The 20,337-nt window shown below is 39.1% G+C and overlaps 1 protein-coding gene across 4 annotated transcripts in view; it reads right to left on the minus strand.

Annotated features, from left to right (window-relative positions):
• Positions 1 to 15,174, minus strand: part of BRDT (bromodomain testis associated) — a 66,006-nt gene extending 50,832 nt beyond the window's left edge. For 2 of the 4 annotated variants that reach the window (XM_075182389.1, XM_075182386.1), the window contains exons 1-4: positions 15,005 to 15,064; positions 11,571 to 11,798; positions 5,548 to 5,685; positions 2,508 to 2,652 (exon numbers count right to left, since the gene is read on the minus strand). In XM_075182389.1, coding sequence (XP_075038490.1) covers positions 2,508 to 2,652; positions 5,548 to 5,685; positions 11,571 to 11,759 — 472 coding nt within the window. In that variant the 5' untranslated portion in view covers positions 11,760 to 11,798; positions 15,005 to 15,064. Of the gene's footprint in view, positions 1 to 2,507; positions 2,653 to 5,547; positions 5,686 to 11,570; positions 11,799 to 15,004; positions 15,079 to 15,108 lie in introns of those variants that run through there. The other 2 variants (XM_075182388.1, XM_075182387.1) reach the window with 2 other exon arrangements.
• Between the last annotated feature and the right edge of the window lie 5,163 nt (positions 15,175 to 20,337).

Below are 20,337 nucleotides of genomic sequence, written 5' to 3' on the forward strand. Positions count from 1 at the left end.
AAGAAGATATATCTACAATGAACATCTACTGGTCAGATTATATGGACAAGGCCGTATTTACACACAACTGTTCAGATTATGATCGCTACCAGTTATTAACAGCTGCAAACAGGAAATACTTTTTAGGGACGTTTCTACATGAGCATTAGTGAACTTACTCATAGAATCTTATCAGGGGCTGATCAGTGTGTTGCTGCCAATGAACACAGATATGAAATCGATGATAATGATATACCACTGCACTATGCATATCAAACACAGGATATTGTGCAATATACTGGGGAGAAATTGTATGTCCACATCTAAATATTCCTGTAAACGTTACTATCTGAGCACATACAGCATTGCACAATATATTAATACAAATTAAAAGCAGTCTCTTTTTTTTTTTATCAAGAACTCTTGTCTGAGCAAGGAATAAAAATGGCCTATTTACCTGTGAACCACTTACCAGACAGATCTCACATTGCTGGGTAATCAGACTCCCAGCAACATGCATATGAAACTAGCTTGTATTTATATACAGCAATACATGACATTCTATGTGGATGGCAGGATACTGGACATCACACACCTTGAGAAACTAATATTCTAGTATAGAAATACAATAAGTCATCTGAACTGTCAGCAGATGGCAGACTAGTATTGAAGCTGGACACAAGTACAGTACAACTCCCTGTGTTGTCATTAGTAATGGATGTAAATGATTTACAGGTTTCCCTTTAGGACAAAATACTGAATTGAATGGTCTGTAGTATTCCTATACGAGGCACTTCTAGATCACTGGAGAGGAGATTATAATCACTATCAAATTGAAGTTAAACAAAGCCATTTATATATAGCTTTGGGAGTGCTGGCGGTACTATCAATAGGGGAAATTAGATTCTCAGGAAATACAAATTGTGGTTATCCCCCATTCTAGAAGATATATTAATGCAGCTGGTCTGAACACCTAGGGGCCTGAGTCATTAAGGAGAGCAAAGCATAAAAAAAGGAGTAACTTTGCACCTGGGCAAACCCATGTTGCATTGGAGGGGGAGGTACATTTAAACTATGGGGACAGATTTATAGTTGGGATAGGTAGGACATGTCCTAGATCAACTTTACATTTCAATGTAAAAATAGAATCATCAAGTATGTGTGTGCTAGATGAAAAAGCAGCCAGTATTTAACTTGTATCCAAAGTAATAAACTAATTTGCACCCTTTGCATTGTAACATGGTTTGTCCCAGAGGACATTTACTGCTTTTTTGCCTTACTTATCTTAATGACTCAGGCCCCTAATGTACAATTTTCTAGCAGCTTGAAGAAAGAGGCATGAAAATAGATATTCTATTATATTTAGGTAAAATTATTAGTATTCTCAAAATTTTCCTTCCAAAAAAAGTACATACATAGAAAGGACCGAACAACTCTGTGTAAGCCTAGAGATTTTTTTTTATCTTATTTTAGTGTTGTACATTAGGCTCATTCAATATACTTTTCTTATGGTACATGCATTATTGTGCTGCAGGTAATCAACATGAAAAAGTTGCCTATTCATATGCATTGTAGTATAATTCTCTAGCAAAAGTCACACTTTATCTGCAAGGCCAAGATCATCTTCTTCATGCGGGTTTTGCTGAATCTTTCTAATGTAGAGGAATGCCAGCACTTGTTTTGCATTCATTTCCAAACCACCGCGTAGGCAGAGTGTGCAATCCACTACCGCAACGTTGTCATAATTACAATCAGGCCCGGCGCTCCCATTAGGCAAGGTTAGGCACTTGCCTAGGGCGCCGGGCGCCACAGAATGAAAATTACTTTAAAACTGTGCGGCGACCGCTGACCTTCCACGGCCGCCGCACAGCATTCAGATACATCCACGGAGAGGGGGGGGGGGAAGAGGCTATTGCTCACCACCGCCGCCTCTCTGCTCTGTCTCCTCCCCTCCACTCCACTCACTGTCGGGCCGTGACATCATCATCATCACGGCCCGACAGTGTCAGTGAGCGGAGGGGAGCAGACGGAGCAGAGAGGCGGCGGTGTTGAGGCAAGGTAAAGCGATTTTTGTGGGGGGGGGGCGCCGATTTTGACAAAGTGCCTAGGGCGCCATGGACCCTAGCATCGGCCCTGATTACAATTAACAGCATACAAATTTCAAGGTACTGTAAAGCAGAACCCACCACTGTTGACACTTTCTTTGCAATACTCAGATCCCAGGTGGTTTGTGCACTGCCAACCTGACCAGCAGATTGAGGGGAAGTGTAAACAAAATATACCCCTTGTGCCAACCGGAGGTTGCCATGTGATAACTACCAAATCATGCGAGTTACTAGTGTGAAGCTTTAGTGAAATATTTTGTGCAAGCTGCTAGTGAGGACCAATACCAGGCACAACATAAAGGAGTGTACATTTATAAATCAGAGAAAATGCAATAAATTCAAACATTTATCCTCTGGTTTATACCAAATATATAAAATTCCATCAAACCACTTGATGCATGCACCTTTCAATGGAAAAATTACCTCCTTCAGATGATGTTTTTTTCTTACTCTTAACACTTCTGTTTCCAACAACGGATAATTCAATTTCTTCATGCGGCATTTTAGCAATTATCTGCATAAATACTTTTTCCAGTTCTTGTGCCATTAAAACAATATCATCTCCTGGCTGCAATAAATAGTACATTAGTGTCTAGTATATGTATTTTCCACATGGGCAGACAATTTTTTTTCTCAATATTCCAGGAAAAGTATAGGTGTTTTTAGAAAGTGAATGGTATAAAGATATCAAGATATTAACATTTGTTATGTTCATGAGAAGGTTCATATAGAGGGTATAGGAAAATACAAAATCGCTGCATTGCTTATCATTGCTTCTGCTTTGCACATCATCGTAATACTCTAGTAAAAGTCAAACAAACTCATTTCAACTTCCATACTTTGTGCCACAGAGAGACAAGTCTGCTGCCTCTAAATGTTAGTTGTGAATACAGATGTAACAAGCCTAAAATAGACACCCAGAATGTCAGCTCATTTTAATGGTTTGTGCCATTCCCTAGTTACAATCACGCATTTCCCTACCATAACGCAACTGTCCAAATAAACTATTATTATTTTCATTGTAGTACTAGTACTGACCACTTGGGGGACTCAACACACATTGCAAAATCATCTATTCAAAATTCGAATTCCCTATAAAAAAAAAAAAACTAACAGCAGTACCAGCACCAGTTTTGTAGACTAGGCTGACTACACTATAACAGTAAGATACGAAGTGTGTGGTTCCCCAGTCATTAATGTGAAACCTGCATGATCCGCAGGCGGGGCCGGGGGTTCCACAGGGGTGTAAAGTGTTAAAATCATTATGCATGTCTGTGGAACTAGAAGTCCCAGCAAGCCCTGGCAGCCATTGACTGACTGGGTAAGATGGCACTTGTAGTACTTAGATCATCACAGCAATGATGCAGTATTGTAGTAAAACAATATGGAGTTTATGCGGTTCTCAGCATATCAGGATTATCTGAATACAATTACTCTAGTGTATCTGCTCAAAATTTGGCAGGTGGAGATGTGAAAATTAAATTTTTGGGAGCATTTTCCCCCTGATTGGATTACATGCAGCACAAGGGATGTGCCCTTATGTAAAGCATCTATCTGCACAGAGCAGCACATGAGGTAGACTTTAAGTGTGGTATGTTGCATGCATGACACATATTTGCTGCGGAGGAATCCATACATTATTATTTTCAGAATGTCAGGTACAATATACATATTGTCCCCCAACATACTTTTTCGCTGCATGATATAGTAAAGATGCACACCATATAATCACATCTTGGTTGTGGTCAGAGAGTGGGAAGGCTAAACTGGTTAAACTAGAGATGGAGCAGTAACGGGAGAAGACAAGGTCAAGGGAGTGTCCATCACAGTGGGTGGGAGAGGAGGTCCATTGGGAGAGACCAAAGTAAGTGAGAGAAGTTTGTGATAGAAGACACCATTGGGCTTACCAATAGGAATGTTGAAATCATCTAGTATGATAGTAGACAGATCAACAGATAGGAAATAAGTGAACTAGGCCACAAAGGTGTCAAGAAATTGGGAACTGGACTTGGAGGGCGATAAATGATAGCAACATGAGCATGGAGAGAATCAAATAGGTGTGGCCTTCAAAAGGAAGAGAATGAGAGTGCACCTTACAAATCATACCCTCTGAACCCTCAGACTAGTGAGGAGGGGAGTAGTGAAGAGAAAATCATAATAGGGGCAGGAGAAATAGGATGATGGAGAAAGAAGAAGAGTTTGAAGAGAAGTGTGAAGATTTGTTAGTATGTAAAGGTATCAGAAAAAAAATATAACAAAACCCTCAAAAAACAACCTTAGGATAGCTGTATTATACAATTTCTGTGTAATTAAAAGGCACAATGATAAGTAATATCTAAGTTTAAAAAAAAAAAAAAATAATAATAAAAATAAATAAATAAATAAAATAAAATAAAATAAAATCACAAAACCAAGCAGTAATGCATTGCACCAGTCGCTGGATAAGTCCACATAGGAGATCACAGCAACATATCAGACAAGTGTAGAACAGCCTGAACGGCACTGGATGTAGCGAAAGAAAACATCCCCCCAAAAAATAAAGTGAATAGTTTTAATTTTAAATTAAAAAAATTGGACCACTTGAAATTGGTAGAAAATAACACTTTAAAAGTGACCATGGACTGAACACAGAAAAAAAATCCCCCACAAAAAAAACCCTCCAAAACCCTTTTCTTTAAATAACAAGTTAAGAACATTTTCAGCATCAAATAGTCATTTTCTTAGCCGTGCTCCTACAAATCATTATTTTCTTTTTAATATCTTTCTGGAAGGGCATCCAGTATGGCTGCCAGTTACACATACAGGCCAACAGCATGTGATGGCAGTGGGGAGAATGGAGAGGATCTTACAATACACAGAGCTCAGAGAGTAGTTCCAAAGCCTCTCTGCTCACTACATAACGTGTAATGTTACGGTGTCATTACATTGGAGACACACTGCACAATTATAAATCACCAACAGTCTGAGGAAACAAACCAAGGAAAATGGTAATTACTAAGATTTTTCGTATTGCCTGCCACAGAGAGTCATGTTGTTTTTTTTTTAAAAAAAAATATATTTTTTTTTAAAGAAGCAATCCAATGCCATGAAAAAAGGATCCAATCATACATGCAAACTACTTTTGGCTATATACTTTGATTCTTTAAATCTTGATTGTACTAATCCACTTGGGTTGTGGTCAGGGCTACAGTCAGAGAACCTACTGTAGTCATTCTTCAAAATGAATGTACATGAAGGAAATGAAGTGGGCAGGTCTAGAACACCTCATAGCCAATTTAAGTAAATTAACAGCAGCACAAAGCACTTCAGCACAACCTGTGTGTCCACAGAACAGAGTAATGAAGTGAGGCTTCAGTTAAACAGGTGTGGGGAGTTCTTTTTTTGTTTTGTTTTTTTAACAGAGGTGCATTTGACTCCAAGAAGATCATACATTCAACTTGTTAATTTTCCAATACCATTTTACCTTATTATAAATGTAACAATTTGTGAACATGGTATTGAAATCCTGCATGCAGTCCAAAGCCTTTGTGTAGTAATTGTATTCCAGTCTCTTTCTTATAGTAGTCAGATCCATTGGATTCTTTATAATATAATAATAATCCTGAAAATCAACAAAGAATATAGTTAAGAAACCCACAGTAACAAAAACATAATCCTCTACCTATCACCGAATATAACAAATGGCCCCTCCAATCACTAGCAGGCTTAGATATTGTATAAAAAGCTTATTGAGAAACTGTACATAATTTATATTCGTAAGGAATATTTTAGTTTAGTTTGTTAGATAACATTTCACAATAAGCTGCATTTTACCGTTTTATTGTTGGCATAAAAGTTACAATACGGTGAAGCTACAGTTAGCTCTGTAGCTTTTCTCTTCCATCATCAATAGTTTGCGGCAAGACAGTAACAAAGTTATAGTGTAATCTATAGCTCAGAGTCTGCAGCAGACCTCTGGAGTAAACATTAGAGCCATCATCGAGTCGGACAACTGTGTAAGACTCCTGTACGTGATCACACACAAATTCCAAAGAAATAATGTGAAGTGAAAAACATTTATCAATTTTATGTAGTTAGCAGTGTTTGAAAACTCATAAGTGTCATGAGGTTATCCCTTGAATTTAAAGAACAATTCTAGTGGACTAATTTACATGGGAATGAATGACTTGTACAGGATTTGAAGTTACTATATAACCAATTCCTATATTGCCTTTCTCCTGTGGCAAACATTGTTGACCATGCCCCCCTCCCCCCTCGTTCACCACTATGTAGACGTAGCTTTACATAGTAATTTACTCAGTAATTAATAAAATAATTTTTAAGGCTCAGGTATTTTGATTGGTAAATATAGCCTGCAAATATATATATCAGCTGTTGCAGTTCTGATACAGTAACCTTTCTATCTTTACCCCTTGTGTCAATTCTTCCTTAAATTTCAGAAAAACAGACTAGCTGGGAAAGCCTGTCAAAAAGCAGACAATTAATGTGCATTGCTTAACCTTACAGACATAAGTAGTAGTTTTAGTGTGCCATTAAAAGACAAATTCAATATGCCATGAACGGCAGTAAGTTGAGAAAAACTAGTGCTTTTAATACAGACCTTTTACACATATACATCCATTACAGCAACTATTCGGAAAAACTGGTTTACAAACCCATATTTGGTTGGCCTAGTTATTACATTACAAATTAAGCTAAATAACGTGACATGTATTAAAGGCACCAAAATCTTAAGGGGGGTATTCAATTGTTAGCGTTAACGCTAACAAACGAGCGCTCAAAAAATCTTACCGTTAATACGGTAATTACTCGCGGAATTTCAGCTCGCCGCTCCTTGAGCTAAAATTCCGCGAGTAAACTACCGTATTAACGGTTTTCGCGCGCAATATTACCGTATAAACGGTATTTTTTGAGCGCTCGCTTTTCAGCGTTCACGCTGACAATTGAATACGCCCCTAAGAGTTGAAAGAAGGGCCACCTATGTATCTTGTACAAGAAATTAATCTTACAGTGGACATGAAGCACATGAGCTGGCATTATCTGAATATTAATTTTACAGCGTCAAATCATTACTTTGGCAGTTCCTCATAGTAGGTCAAAAACCATGGCCTCAAATTATAGGTCAATAAATGTTATCATTTAGAGCTCATTGTATTTAGAGGCATTGTCCACCCCTTTAGTTATGCCCACATAGTACTGCAGTCAGGGTCACAGCCCTTGCCCTCATCAGCACCAGACTAAGGGGTATAGTCACTAAATTGCGGGTTTGAAAAAGTGGAAATGTTGCCTATAGCAACCAGATTCTAATAATGTATTGAGTACATTCTACAAAGTGGCAGCTACAATTTGATTGGTTGCTATAGATAACATCTCCACTTCTTCAAACCTGGAGTTTAGTAAATATACCCCTAAGTGTTTCACATCTTGTAATGGAGAGAACAGTCAGTAATGTAGGAAGGACTAGGTGGAAGTAATGAAGCATCAGGACTGGAAAGAGGATGTGAATGTGGCGTGTAATTGGACAAGAGCCATGGCCACTCAATTTACTGCATTTAGTCTAGAAACCTGAATCGTCAGCATTCATAGCTACAGGGCAGTCTCTATAGTGGGTCCTCTATCTCGTGTCTTAAACCAGTACTGGAGGTTCCAGGGGAAAGTTGTCTCCCAACTGATTGCACAGTTGGTTCTTACACACATCATATGCCTGTGCATAGTGAGCAATGTAAATGCACAGTTCCTGGCATTTATACAGCCTGCTACGTGTAGGAAATAGTGCATGTAAGCACCAGGTCCCAGGGTGTAGCACCAGTTTGTTACTACCCTAGAGAAGGAGGCAGATGTACAAAAGTGAACAATCTGTTTAACAAACAATATATTAAGCAATAGAAATATTAGAAACATACAGAAGATTATAAGCTTCTTATAAGATCAGTCACATCAACAGACACAGTTGTGGCCAAAAATATTGGCACCTTTGCACCATTTTCAAATAAATCACAATTTCTTCTAAACAAAAGTTGAAATTAACAACAATATTTGGTCTTCACAATACTCTCTGTTAATATACAGAACTTTGTCTTTTATTCTGAATACTGTATATCCTTTTAAATTAGAAAATGAAAAGGAATGCGATTGACAAAATTTGACACCCTAGACTTAATATTTTGTAGCCCAGCTTGGTCAAATTAATTGCAATTAACTGGTTCCAAAAGCCATGGATGAGCTTCCTCTACTGCTGGTTTTATCCACTCTTCTTAGTCAAGCTGCTCAGTTCTCCCAGATTTGAAGTCTAATGTCCTGTCTTCAACCATTCCTGGGTACTTTTTGAAGCATGTCTGGGGTCAATGTCCTTCTGGAACCAGCTTTCTGACACTCGGTTCAACATTGAGCTCCAAACTGGCCTGGCAATCTCCAGATTTCATGATGCCTTTCACACATTCAAGGTACCTAGTGCCAGATGCAGCACGAAAACCCCAAAATATCCCCGAACCTTCTCCATGTTTGACTGTAGGATAGGTGTTCTTTTCTTCGAAAGCTTAATTTTGCTTACTGTAAACAAGGCTGATGTACTTTACCAAAAGCTCTAATTTCAAATCATCTGTCCACAAGACATTCTCCCAGAAAGAACTTGGCTTCTTCGGGCGGTTTTTGGCAAACTCCAGTTGGCCTTTCCTAAGTTTAACTCCCCCTCCTGGGCCTCCTGCCATATAACCCCCTTTCATGGAGCTGTGAGAGTTGAAACTGTAGTACCTGGTGTCTGAAGGTCAGCTTGAATCTGTCTGATCGAGTTCCTTTCTCCACCACTCAGACAATGCTACACTGTAATCTTCGATCAAGTTTTCTCTTGCCTCCAGGTCCAGAGAGGCGGGCTACAGTGCCATGGGCTTTAAACATGTCCTGCAGAGGGTAAGCTGGGACTTGTAGCTGGAGAGCCAAAGGTTACACCATTGGCAGCCAGCCACATAATACACAAACACGGTTTCGTTTTCATATACAATGCATAACCCCAGTGGGCGCTTAACGCCCCACAGTCCAACACTGCCCCTGCTGGATTTTTTTCCCCCACTTCAACTTGCCCACACACGCCCCATCCCCTGCCCCTACATGCCCCTTATCCTGTGGAGGAAGCACCGTAGCAGGCACTTGCTTTGGGCACCATGGCTTCATGCAACACTTCTGCTTGCTACTCACCACAGGTGAGTTTAGATCCAAACTTAAGAATTATCTGCTTTAATTACATGTAATTATAACAGGTGCCAATAATTTTGTCCAGCCCATTTAAGGCTTTCTATGTGAAATAAGCAATGACATATGTGGACACCAAAATCATTTTTTTTTATTTCACCAGTTTTCTGGAAAAAATGGTGCATTATTAGAAAACAAAAACTGCAAGTGTGCCAATATTTTTGGCCACGACTGTATATGGGATAAATACAGTGCAAGACATACATTGTGAGCCAAATAAACCAAAGCTTGTAAAATCAATACTGAATATAATTATTACAGTCTCTCCTTGGTATTCCTGGAGCCAAACCAATACTATCCATCTGCACAAAACGCACGTACCCACTGGGTAACATAACGTTCTCTATAGAGATGGAGCAACACGTGAGCAATGATCTATGACCTACAGCCACCTGTGCAACTGATGTAATGTTCTGATAAAAAAATGGTAGGAACTGTAATACTACCAGTCTCTTAAAAATCGTATTGGTTTAAAAGTAAGATTGGAATAAACACACATAAAATTACAGTTTAGAGGTTTTATAACATGTATGAATTTGGATCAACTAAAGCCAAACATCTAAATAAAAGGCATTGGCTTGAGAAATATACTTTATTAAAAAGTAAAATTCAACTTTCACCCAGTATTGTTTTAGTAGTATGGTCTATTTGCAATTTTAAACCCTAGCCTATCAATATCCATTTTTAATATACAAGTCTCTCTCTAGTAGAATAATATATATATATATATATATATATATATATATATATATATCTATATATCTATCTGACCACAAGCTCCTGCTATCTGGGGGCTCAGCTGTAGTTAGTCCTGTCTATGACTGCACCAAACCACACCCCCTATGTTTTCACCATTTCCTGTACCCAAGCTGCTGAGCACACTTCTGTCTTAACACTTGGGGGTATATTTACTAAACTCCGGGTTCGAAAAAGTGGAGATGTTGCCTATAGCAACCAATCAGATTCCAGCTTTCATTTATTTAGTGCATTCCACAGAATGACAGCTAAAACCTGATTGGTTGCTATAGGCAACATCTCCACTTTTTCAAACCCGCAGTTTAGTAAATATACCCCTTTGATTCCTGTATCCAGCAGAGTTACCTGTACCTCCAAATACAGTACTATCATCACAGCACCAATTATATCCCACCTCCCCATACGAAGACCAGAAAAAGAAAGATGACCTGTGATTTCCATCATTTTAATAAATATCCTCTACCCACTTGGGTGAACACTATACAATTACTTGTACCCCTCCAATGTTGTGTCATATTCCACCCACATCCTGTCACTTGTATAGCCAGTGACTGTTTCTGTCGCCTATGTGCTGCCAGAGCGAGATTGATGGGCAAACTAGCCTTGATATAGGTACTTCACTATCAACCTCTCATGTATGAGAGCTCCTATTTTCTTCATAGGGGGTAGACTATAAAGGGTTTGCCCAAATTGGACACCCACTTTTACTATAAAAACTTTCTTTGAACCCAAGTGTTATATAATCTGTAAATATAAAACATTTTCTAAGTGGTATTATTCATTTGTCTTGTTTCTCAAACATCACTGACAAAATTCTTTGAAATATAATGTTAAACTCCTGTTCACAATGGTGAGACTATATTTCACATAGATACTACATTACGAAGTCTAAAAAAACAAAAAGAAACAAAAAAACAAAAACAAAACCAATGAGGTATTTGTGAACTAAATAGAAAATTAAAGTGCACCTCTCACCGACTTAATGTGGAGGCAGCCATTTTGTGAGCTGAAACAATATTCATTTGGCAGATTGGTTCAGTTCGTACCTCATGCCACAGTGATGTTACATCATACTTGCCAGCTTTTGGCTGTTGCTATCAAGTATGGGAGGCGGGTGGCGTGGGCTGAGGGTGCAGTGCTTGACAAATGGCATCATTTGGCCCCGCCTCTGCAATGCAATGATGCATACGCATCATTTTACAGCAGTGGGCGGGGCCAAAATGACACAATCCTCACAGAAGCGCATCATGGCAGCTCTAATGCTGCTCACTTCACTAGGAAGTGGGCAGTTGCAGGAGGTTGCCCTGCTTTCCCGGGAGTCCGGAATTAGTCTCCTAGACAATCTGGGAGAGTTGGCAAGTATGTGTTACATGTTTCTAGTTAATGGATAGGCTTATAATTGACTCCGCCCACAACATGGCTACCACCATGATGTGTAAGACAGGTAAGCAGTTAATGTTACATGTTCACAGATCACTGACTTACCGGGAGGTTCAGCTTCGCAGCATCTACAGGCTGCTGGAACGGCCAGGAGAAATTGTGTCTCCATAACGCCTTGAACACAACCTTTTCCAGATACTGTAGCTGGTTAGTTAGACGTCCCGTCTTTCTGAGATTAATGTACTCTGGTGGAGGCGGATTCACAACTGATACATGTAGCTGTCTGCTCGACATGGTGCATCAATCCACGTTACATCAATTACACACATTCCCCTGCAATAGAAATATAAGTATTACTGTAGACACGTAATGACGAACAACATATAAAAACTCTCACTCAGAAAATAATTATAAGGAGATGGCCACTCCATTTTTTTTTTTTTTTAATCATATAGCCCAAGTGACAGTATGATATGCAAACATTTCTATTGAAATAAATACTGTCTAATGGCAGAAAAACAACATTCAAACTTAACAGATTCATGTGTGCTGGGAAAGCAACCAAAAACGCATGAAAAACAAGAGGTTTCCTGGATGGCCGTGTGCTTTCATAGAATGCGCTTTTTCCCATTCAATTATAACTGTAGCGCAGGGTAACAGGAGAAATAGAATTCTAGAGCCCAATGGTGGGAATTTATTACTATGAAAAGGGCAAAAAAGAAGCCCTCTAGTGGTTATATTTACTAAACTGCAGGTTTGAAAAAGTGGAGATGTTGCCTATAGCAACCAGATTCTAGCTGTCATTTTTTAGAATGTACTAAATAAAAGGATAGCTAGAATCTGATTGGTTTCTATAGCCAACATCTCCACTATTTCAAACCCGCAGTTTAATAAATATACCCCTAGGTGTAAATGTGCCCTTAAGGTTCACAGTTTTCTTGTGTGGCAACATTGTTTCAACAAAAAACATCTACAATGGATACGTTTCAAAGTCTAATGTATTTAATATAAAATTGAGCAGGCTAAGATAGAAAAAAAATGGTCTAACTGTACACACCAGCCGATTTTATAGACTGGATGAGGGCACGAAACAAAAGGATGTTCAGCTCTTTGGAGAAGTGCATGAAATCTTGCTCACCTCTGCCAGATCATTCCAGACAGTTTTATTTTTGTTTTGTTTTTTTATATCTATATATAAAGCACAGAAGAAGATTAAAAAATCTTCATATGATCTTCAGCCAAACTAATTCCTGCAGAACTTTATTCAGAAAATTGAACTATATTGCTGGTTAAAAATTCTAGATAAAAAGGAGCCAAGGAATTAAGTAAAATCCAAATTAATGAATACACTGGAAAGACGTGAGATTTATTTCGGCATGTCTACATTGTGGGAAACTAGTAGGCTTATGTGAGAGCATAAATTCTTGAATGTCCAGTAGATTATATAACCATAATTGCTCAGTGTTCAGAAGTCAGCGCAAATGTGATGTAAGCCATAAGCCAGTAGTGTCTGATTGGTTATTATAGTTTTCAGAACACTTGTGCTATCTGCTCCAAGTTATCAACTAAAGCTGCTAGTACAAGCACCAACATCTGTGCCCCCGAAGTAATATAGTATGAGCGATATAATTTTCATATAGTTTGGAAAATATTCACATACCAGGGTTGGCAGACCTTGGTGTATAGCTGAAGGTATTCAGTAAAAAATGGCACCCATATTTTATTTATTTTTTGTGTGAAAACTTTGAAGCAGTGGTTTTTTTTATTTTCTGTGTAGTGAGCATCAACACACAATATATGCTAAAGGACCCTCCTGTGTAAGATAGGCACCAATCCTCTTTCAAACAAGAGTCCATCTTATTTTCTCCCATAATGCCAGGGGGCCCAAACAATCTGACATTATAATGCACAACAATAATGACTGAGATTAAGTTTGATTGCTTCAGCATCTTACTGGTGACCTATTTTATATGTATAATATATTCAAGGTCAATACAAAAATTATTTGTCCAACAAACTTTTCACAAAACGGACCATCAAATGTGAAAGGAAGAAAGTATGTTTTAGGTTTCATTGAGAGCATAGGAAAGGGTTCTTTACTGTACGAGTGGTTTAGAAATCCTTACTACATGAAGTAATGATGGCAAATTCAAACAAATTTTAAAAATGGTTTGGATGAATCTCTTCCAAGAAGATGTGTCTGTAGCTATAGTTCTGAGGATATTATGGGGGAGATTGATCCAAGGATCCCCCGTTCCCCTGAAGGCAACTGCTACACTGCAAGTTTGTTTTCCCTTCCACTACATCAGCACAATTACAAGGAACTTGACAGATCTATATGCGTTTCAGCCTTGCTACAACATTGTACAATTGGATTTTAATGACCATTACAAAATGTCCCCGTCCCCCCCCAACTTGTACTTTACATTTAGTGACGCTTCCACAATATACTTTTTAAAATTACATTACTAGTATAACCACAGTTTATAGGAAGGCCATTTAGGTTGTGTTGGAAGTCCTGGCTCATGGTTCCATTGCAAACAGAATAAATGTAAACTGGATATTTTGGTAGCTGGTATGGATTTGTTCCTATTTTTCCTTATATAAAATGAAAATATATGTATTCCAATAAGCTTCCAACAAAGAGTCAGATTCACCCAAAACAAGCAGTATAAAATTCTCTTGGACAGACGAAGAAATAATAAAAGATAAGACTTGCTGAAAGCAGTACAAAAAGAACACATGGAAATTGATTTAAGCACCAATGTAAAACCATCCAAAGAGAGAAAGAGACACCAAAGCAGTTCTAATTGAGCACAAGGTGAGACCTGACTGTTGTGCATGGCTCTTGTATAAGCTTGATTTATCGAAGAAATATGTTTGCTGGCCATGGTAGCCTAACCAGGGTTTCCCAAACCCAGTCCTCAGGGCTCCCCAACAGTGCAGGTTTTCCGCATCACATGTGACATGATTAGGACCACCTGTGGATCTGTTACAATGTGTCAGTCAGTAATGAGTACACCTGTGCTTCAGCAAGGAGATATGGAAAACCTGCACTGTTGGGGAGCCCTGCCCTTCCAATAATTCAGGTTAGGCCCTAACCTGAATTATTGGAAGGGCAGCAAGGATACAATAAGCTGAAGGAAAAACAAGGACTTCAGCTAAAGAAACAAACAATAACCCCTCAAGCAATAAAATCAGAGTCCATTATCAGCATGATCCTATGCAACTGGGATAGATTTGTCTGCTCCTATATTACTACTGATAGAGGTAACATGGACTCAATTCATTCAAGATAAAAGAAGCCCTATACTTTAATACATGTAAACTGAGCCCATTTAAATTCAGTCAGGATACAGGGGCAGATTTAGGAGCTGTATAGGGCAGGTTAACGTCTCTTATTTTATACTGTTTTTGTTCACATGAAGTACGGGGCATATTTTCGTTCAATATTTACTTTAACACGTGTGACAGGATTACAGTTTCTTCTGCAGAGTGTTGTCATTGGGCTGATTGGAGAGTGTTAGGACAGAACTTACTAATAGACAAAATCGATAAGCAGAACAGTAATCTTACTCTACAGGAGACAGTGGTTTCAGTCATGTACCCAGACACTGCCACACCAGCAAACTCCCATAGTTACCTCGCGGATCAGAGCTGACGTCCTAATGGCTCCTTCCATTGAGCTCAGCTCCGCACAGAGTGCGTTTCCATGCCGATGACACGCCCACTTTATCGCCAACAATCGCACACGTTCTATAGTAGGGAGCAGGTGATAGATTTGCGATCGGTTTTGTGATTGTGACGTCATCACATCGAACCTGGTGGACTCCGCGCTTGTACAACTGGGGAATAATCTGTGTATCACCCGCTGTAGTGGAGCTACACGTGCCATAGTGGATGGAAGGACTTGTAGGCTTAAGTTGGAGATATACAGATTGCTCACCACTAAACCATTATGTACTTCTATTAGTGATATTTCCAAATGACTACATTATTTATCAGTGCACACACTAAAGATCGATATTGTATACGGGTAAACAAAGCTATAGTATAAAACATTTAGGGGCACATTTATCAACAGCCGCATATATTTAATGCTGAATTTGAAAAGTAATTATTGCGTTAAGAAATAGCAAACCAGTCTCCTTCACATTATGGCTTCGCTATTAAAGTTATAGCCACCTTAACCGTTGGGAAGGTGGAGAGGAGGATTTGATGTGATCTGCACACCTGGAATAAACGTTTCCAAATTGCTTTTTTATTGTCTGGTTATGTGCCAGTTTGTTAGAACAAGTGATGCCCAGAAATCATGAATAAAATAATACATTGAATTACGTATGTATTAATGGACAATATATATTATATATTTCAGTGTTCATCTATACCAAAATGCACATATGATAAGTATTTACCCAACTGTGACTGTTTAATGTGTTGCTATTCGAGTTTTTGTTTTTGCAAGCCCCCACCTTATTTAGCTGGCATTGACAATAGTTTTTCCATTCCTCCTCTTCTGTTTGGTGAATACTGAGTCAGGCTCCATTATACTGTTCACTTATTTTGTGGCCTTCTTGACATCCTGCCACATTTTAACACATTATATTAGAAGCAGATGTCTTTTTTTTTTCCTTTTTGTGAAGTATTCATTCTTAAACAGATTTAGAATAGACATGTTACAAGGTTTTAATTAAGAAGGTCAGTAAAAAGGTGAGGAAAAATTAATGATACACCACAGGCTGCTCAACTCTATAGCTAATCATACAAGGCTGTGTGTTTCTGACAGTTGTGCATAGTAAACAGATCTTCAGCTAAATGAACCACCAGTGCAAAAGCAATTATATAATTAAAGGCGACCTCCACATACATTTTACCTACCAAATTGCTGATGTGATCCTGTCTGTTAAGAGCCTTTGAAAATTGTTATTTGCTTTTCTGCTGCCCTCTGTTGGAAAAATAAATGCATATTTATATATATTTTAATTTATAGTATTATAGTTTTTATATATAGCGCCAGTCATATTTGGCAGTGCTGTACAGCAAATATGTAATCATTCATATTAGTCCCTTCCCCATTGGAGCTTACATTCATTCTAAATTACCTACCACGCACACACATAGACAGACAGGGGTCCATTTTGCCAGAAGCCAATTAGCCAACCAATTTGGTTTTGGAATGTGGGAGGAAACCAGCGCAAACATGGGGAGAACCTACAAACTCCAGACAGACAGAACCTTGGGTAGGTCAAACCCATGACCCAGCACTGTGTTCAAACAATGCTAACATCTGTGTCCCTGTGCTGCCCACGGTTAACTATAACCTGCCAAACTAGTTCACAAAGTTTTTAAGCAGTAGGTGGGCATCGGCAAGGTTGAGTTTGGTGATATCTTGCAAAATACAGGTAGGCAGAGTCCATGTTTCAAGGGCTGCCTACATCATTAACAATTTCCAACCTATCTACTTGTGAGCTAGAGATTCCACAGGCATGTATGGTGAGTTTGAAAAGATGTTTTGGACACCACTTTGTTCCAGGTTGAATGAGGTTCTTTTGGTTTCAAAAAGTTCATGACTCATGAGTGCACAATTTATTGTGAAGTTTAGCTTTACTTTTAAATTAAACATAATATAATAGTGAAAGTAAATCAACTAGTTAGCTTCCAAAATATTCAAGTAACAGTCAGTTTCCAGGACCCCTCTTTCACACGAAAGCTGGAAAAACACAGGCACCCTTCTTCAACAAGGACCAGTCATGAGACAAGGGTCTCTCTGGGTGCATTCCAGTTTTATACTCAGAACAAAGGGCCTTGCAATCAACTTATATGTAAGGGTATGAACAGATTTTCAGACTCTCTATTGGTACATTACTAATAAGAGACTATATTCCCGCTCACGTGCAGAAAGTGTCTGAGACAAAGCCCTGGCATAATATGTGGAGATGTCAGCCCAGCCTTTGATCAGATAAGCATTTTACAATACACACAGAACAATATGACTATAACAAAAATAGAGCTCAGTGGCCATTTTGATAGGCCTGTCACACACTTGAAATGTGGGCTCCGCCCACCTGTCATTTGCGTTATCAAGTACTGAAATGTGTTGTGTAGCTATCAGTCCCTTCTAGCATGCCCCGCAACATGCATGCAGTTTTCCACAACAGCTGGGTTGGGAACGAGAATTAATGGAGCCCCTCACATATAATGCAATCTGTCACCCTAGCTTCATGACATTTTGGTTATTTTCAGCTCCTCCCTTGCGCTCAAGAGAACAGAATACTCCCTGGAATGACAAGTAGGTGTCTGTATACTTACCGGGTACTGACAACATACTAGTCTGTGCTATCACAAATGCTTCCCTATTCGCTACAACAGAATTTGACAGGTAATAACTGCTGTATGTTTTTTATTTTGTTGAAACAATAGTCTGCTCAATGTAGTTAACTGTTAACACTTAGGGGGGTATTCAATTGTTAGCGAGATCCCCGGAAAACGAGCGCTCGAAAAATATTAGCGTTAATACGGTAATTACTCGCTGAATTTCATCTTGCAGAAATTCAGCGAGTAAACTACCGTATTAACGGTATTTATGCGCATATTACCGTATTAATGGTAATATTTTTTGAGCACTCGTTTTTCCGGGGATCTCGCTAACAATTGAATACCCCTCTTAGGGGCCTATTTATCAAAGTTTTCCCCCCTTGTAAATCCCCGAAAACTGTTGTTTTCGGTTCTTTACCGGTAAATCCTTATGTATTATTCTAGCATCGCAGCAGATATCTTAGATATCTGCTGCTTTGCACCTATTAGCAGTTTTCTGAGCACTCCCCATAACAGTGTATGGGGAGCGCTCAATATCACTATATATGAAAGTTTGGCCATTGAAATGTTTCTCATTTTCTACATGAAAAATGTACACCATCTGAAGCTGGCGCACATTTTCCTAGCTGAAAGCTTTCTTAGCTGTCAGCTCTGCTCCGAAGAGCAGAGCTGGACAGCGCATGTGTGGAGGGATCATGTGATCCCTCTCCATGTCACGTTTTTTTAAAAGTGAGTTTAAAAAAAATGGAAACAATGATTCAGAATACATTGTACATACCATTCATTAATTATTTTACTGAAGCTTCGGTAGTGCTGTCCGTAACACACACTCGCAGTGGGAGATGACTGTGCACATGTCCAGCATTTACGGTCGGCGCATGCGCAGTAACCAAACAAATACAAGAAAATATCACCGCAGCTTTCAACAAGGAGAAAAGACTGCGATACACTGGTGAGTCACTTCTCAGGGACAGCAGATTACCGCCACTGCTGTCCCTGAGATGTTTTTTTAATACGTTGCCGTTACTTTTCAATTCTTATGAAGGAGATAAGGATTGAAAAGTTTCAACTTAAAAAACCGAAGGGTCATAAATAGACCCCTTAGTGCTGCAGTAGTTATAAGTAGGGTCAGGCTGGGCTAGGGGGCAGGGTGCATCTGCCCCCCCTGGGCCGGTCCCATAGTGGGTTACCTTGGGCTTGGTCACTGGGCCACCTGCATTTTTTTTTCCTTTAAAATTATTCTAATAGGCTGCTGAGTCGAGACTTGCCAGCCCTCCCCTGGCAATAAGTATATGGATGATGTCATACAGGGTTATAAGACACCAGCAGTTTGTATCTTAAAGCAGCAATCCCACATAAAAAGTGTTTTTTCATCTTTAAATAGCAAGTTAAGTACCTTTTAAACATTCATCTGACATCTTAGCTCTTCTCTACAAATCATTATCTCATTTTCAGAATATCTTTAACTTGAGGGCAAACAAGTATGGCTGCCAATCACACACACAGGCTCACAGCTATGTAACTTGTCTCAAATCTCATGCAACACGAAACTGGCCTACAGGTAATATGTAAAAGTTTATTGTGTGATTACTAAAGTATGTGCAGCAAAATACTGTTTATTTCTTCAGCAACAGCCAACAAAAGCATATAGAGGTAACAGATAGAAATCAGTCCTTACAGCGCTGCAGAATTAGTTGTGCTATATAAATAAATGATGATGATACTACGGGTCTAGATATGAAGTTGTGATCCTGACTTGCATACAGGCATTTTCCATTAGAGATTACTTCACACCCCATATGGTCAGCCATAAAGAAAAGACACACCTGAAACATTTTAAATATATATTTTTTTTCCTCCAACTAGGGATAGTGTTTTTTTATTTCTTTCTGCAATCCCACAATCACAAGCTTCTCCCTAGCAATGCTTGCAATTGGTGGTACAGTTTGCAGAACATCCCTAATACATACTTGCCAACTCTCCCTGAATGTCAGGGAGGCTCCCTGAAATAGGTGTGATCTCCCGCAGTCCCTGAAGAGTCTGGCATTCTCCCTGATGATGAGCCACTACAAGAAGTGGTTGGCTTCGCCATCTGTGGCATGATGACACAGTTCAGAAATTGTGTTCTATGTCCATGTATTAATGCCTATAGAGGTGGCCATTTTCATGGAGACCAAGATTTAATCAAAGACTGACAGGTAAGACAACATGACTTCAGTAATTTGGATAGAAATGTAAAAGACACTTCAATCTCTAGAGATTCATTAGCTGCTTTTCTTTAGCGCGTAGTTGCCTATTCCGGGAGACTCCCGCATTTCTGGGAGACCTCCCGGGCTCTCGGAAGAGCAGGGCAACCTCCCGGTTTTCGCCCCTGCAAGAGATAAGTGGCGGGGGGCGGTCTAAATGATGCAAATACTGCATCATCTTAGCCCTGCCCCTGCTGTAATTGGCCAAAATTTGACAATCTTCCTGAAGCTAACGAGGAAAAGTTGGCAAGTATGCCCTAATGAGAATTTAAATATTTGAAGGTTGTATGTCAGATGTTTATGTAAAGGTA

Source organism: Mixophyes fleayi, chromosome 8 (genome assembly GCF_038048845.1).
Source record: "Mixophyes fleayi isolate aMixFle1 chromosome 8, aMixFle1.hap1, whole genome shotgun sequence".
Taxonomy (NCBI): domain Eukaryota; kingdom Metazoa; phylum Chordata; class Amphibia; order Anura; family Limnodynastidae; genus Mixophyes; species Mixophyes fleayi.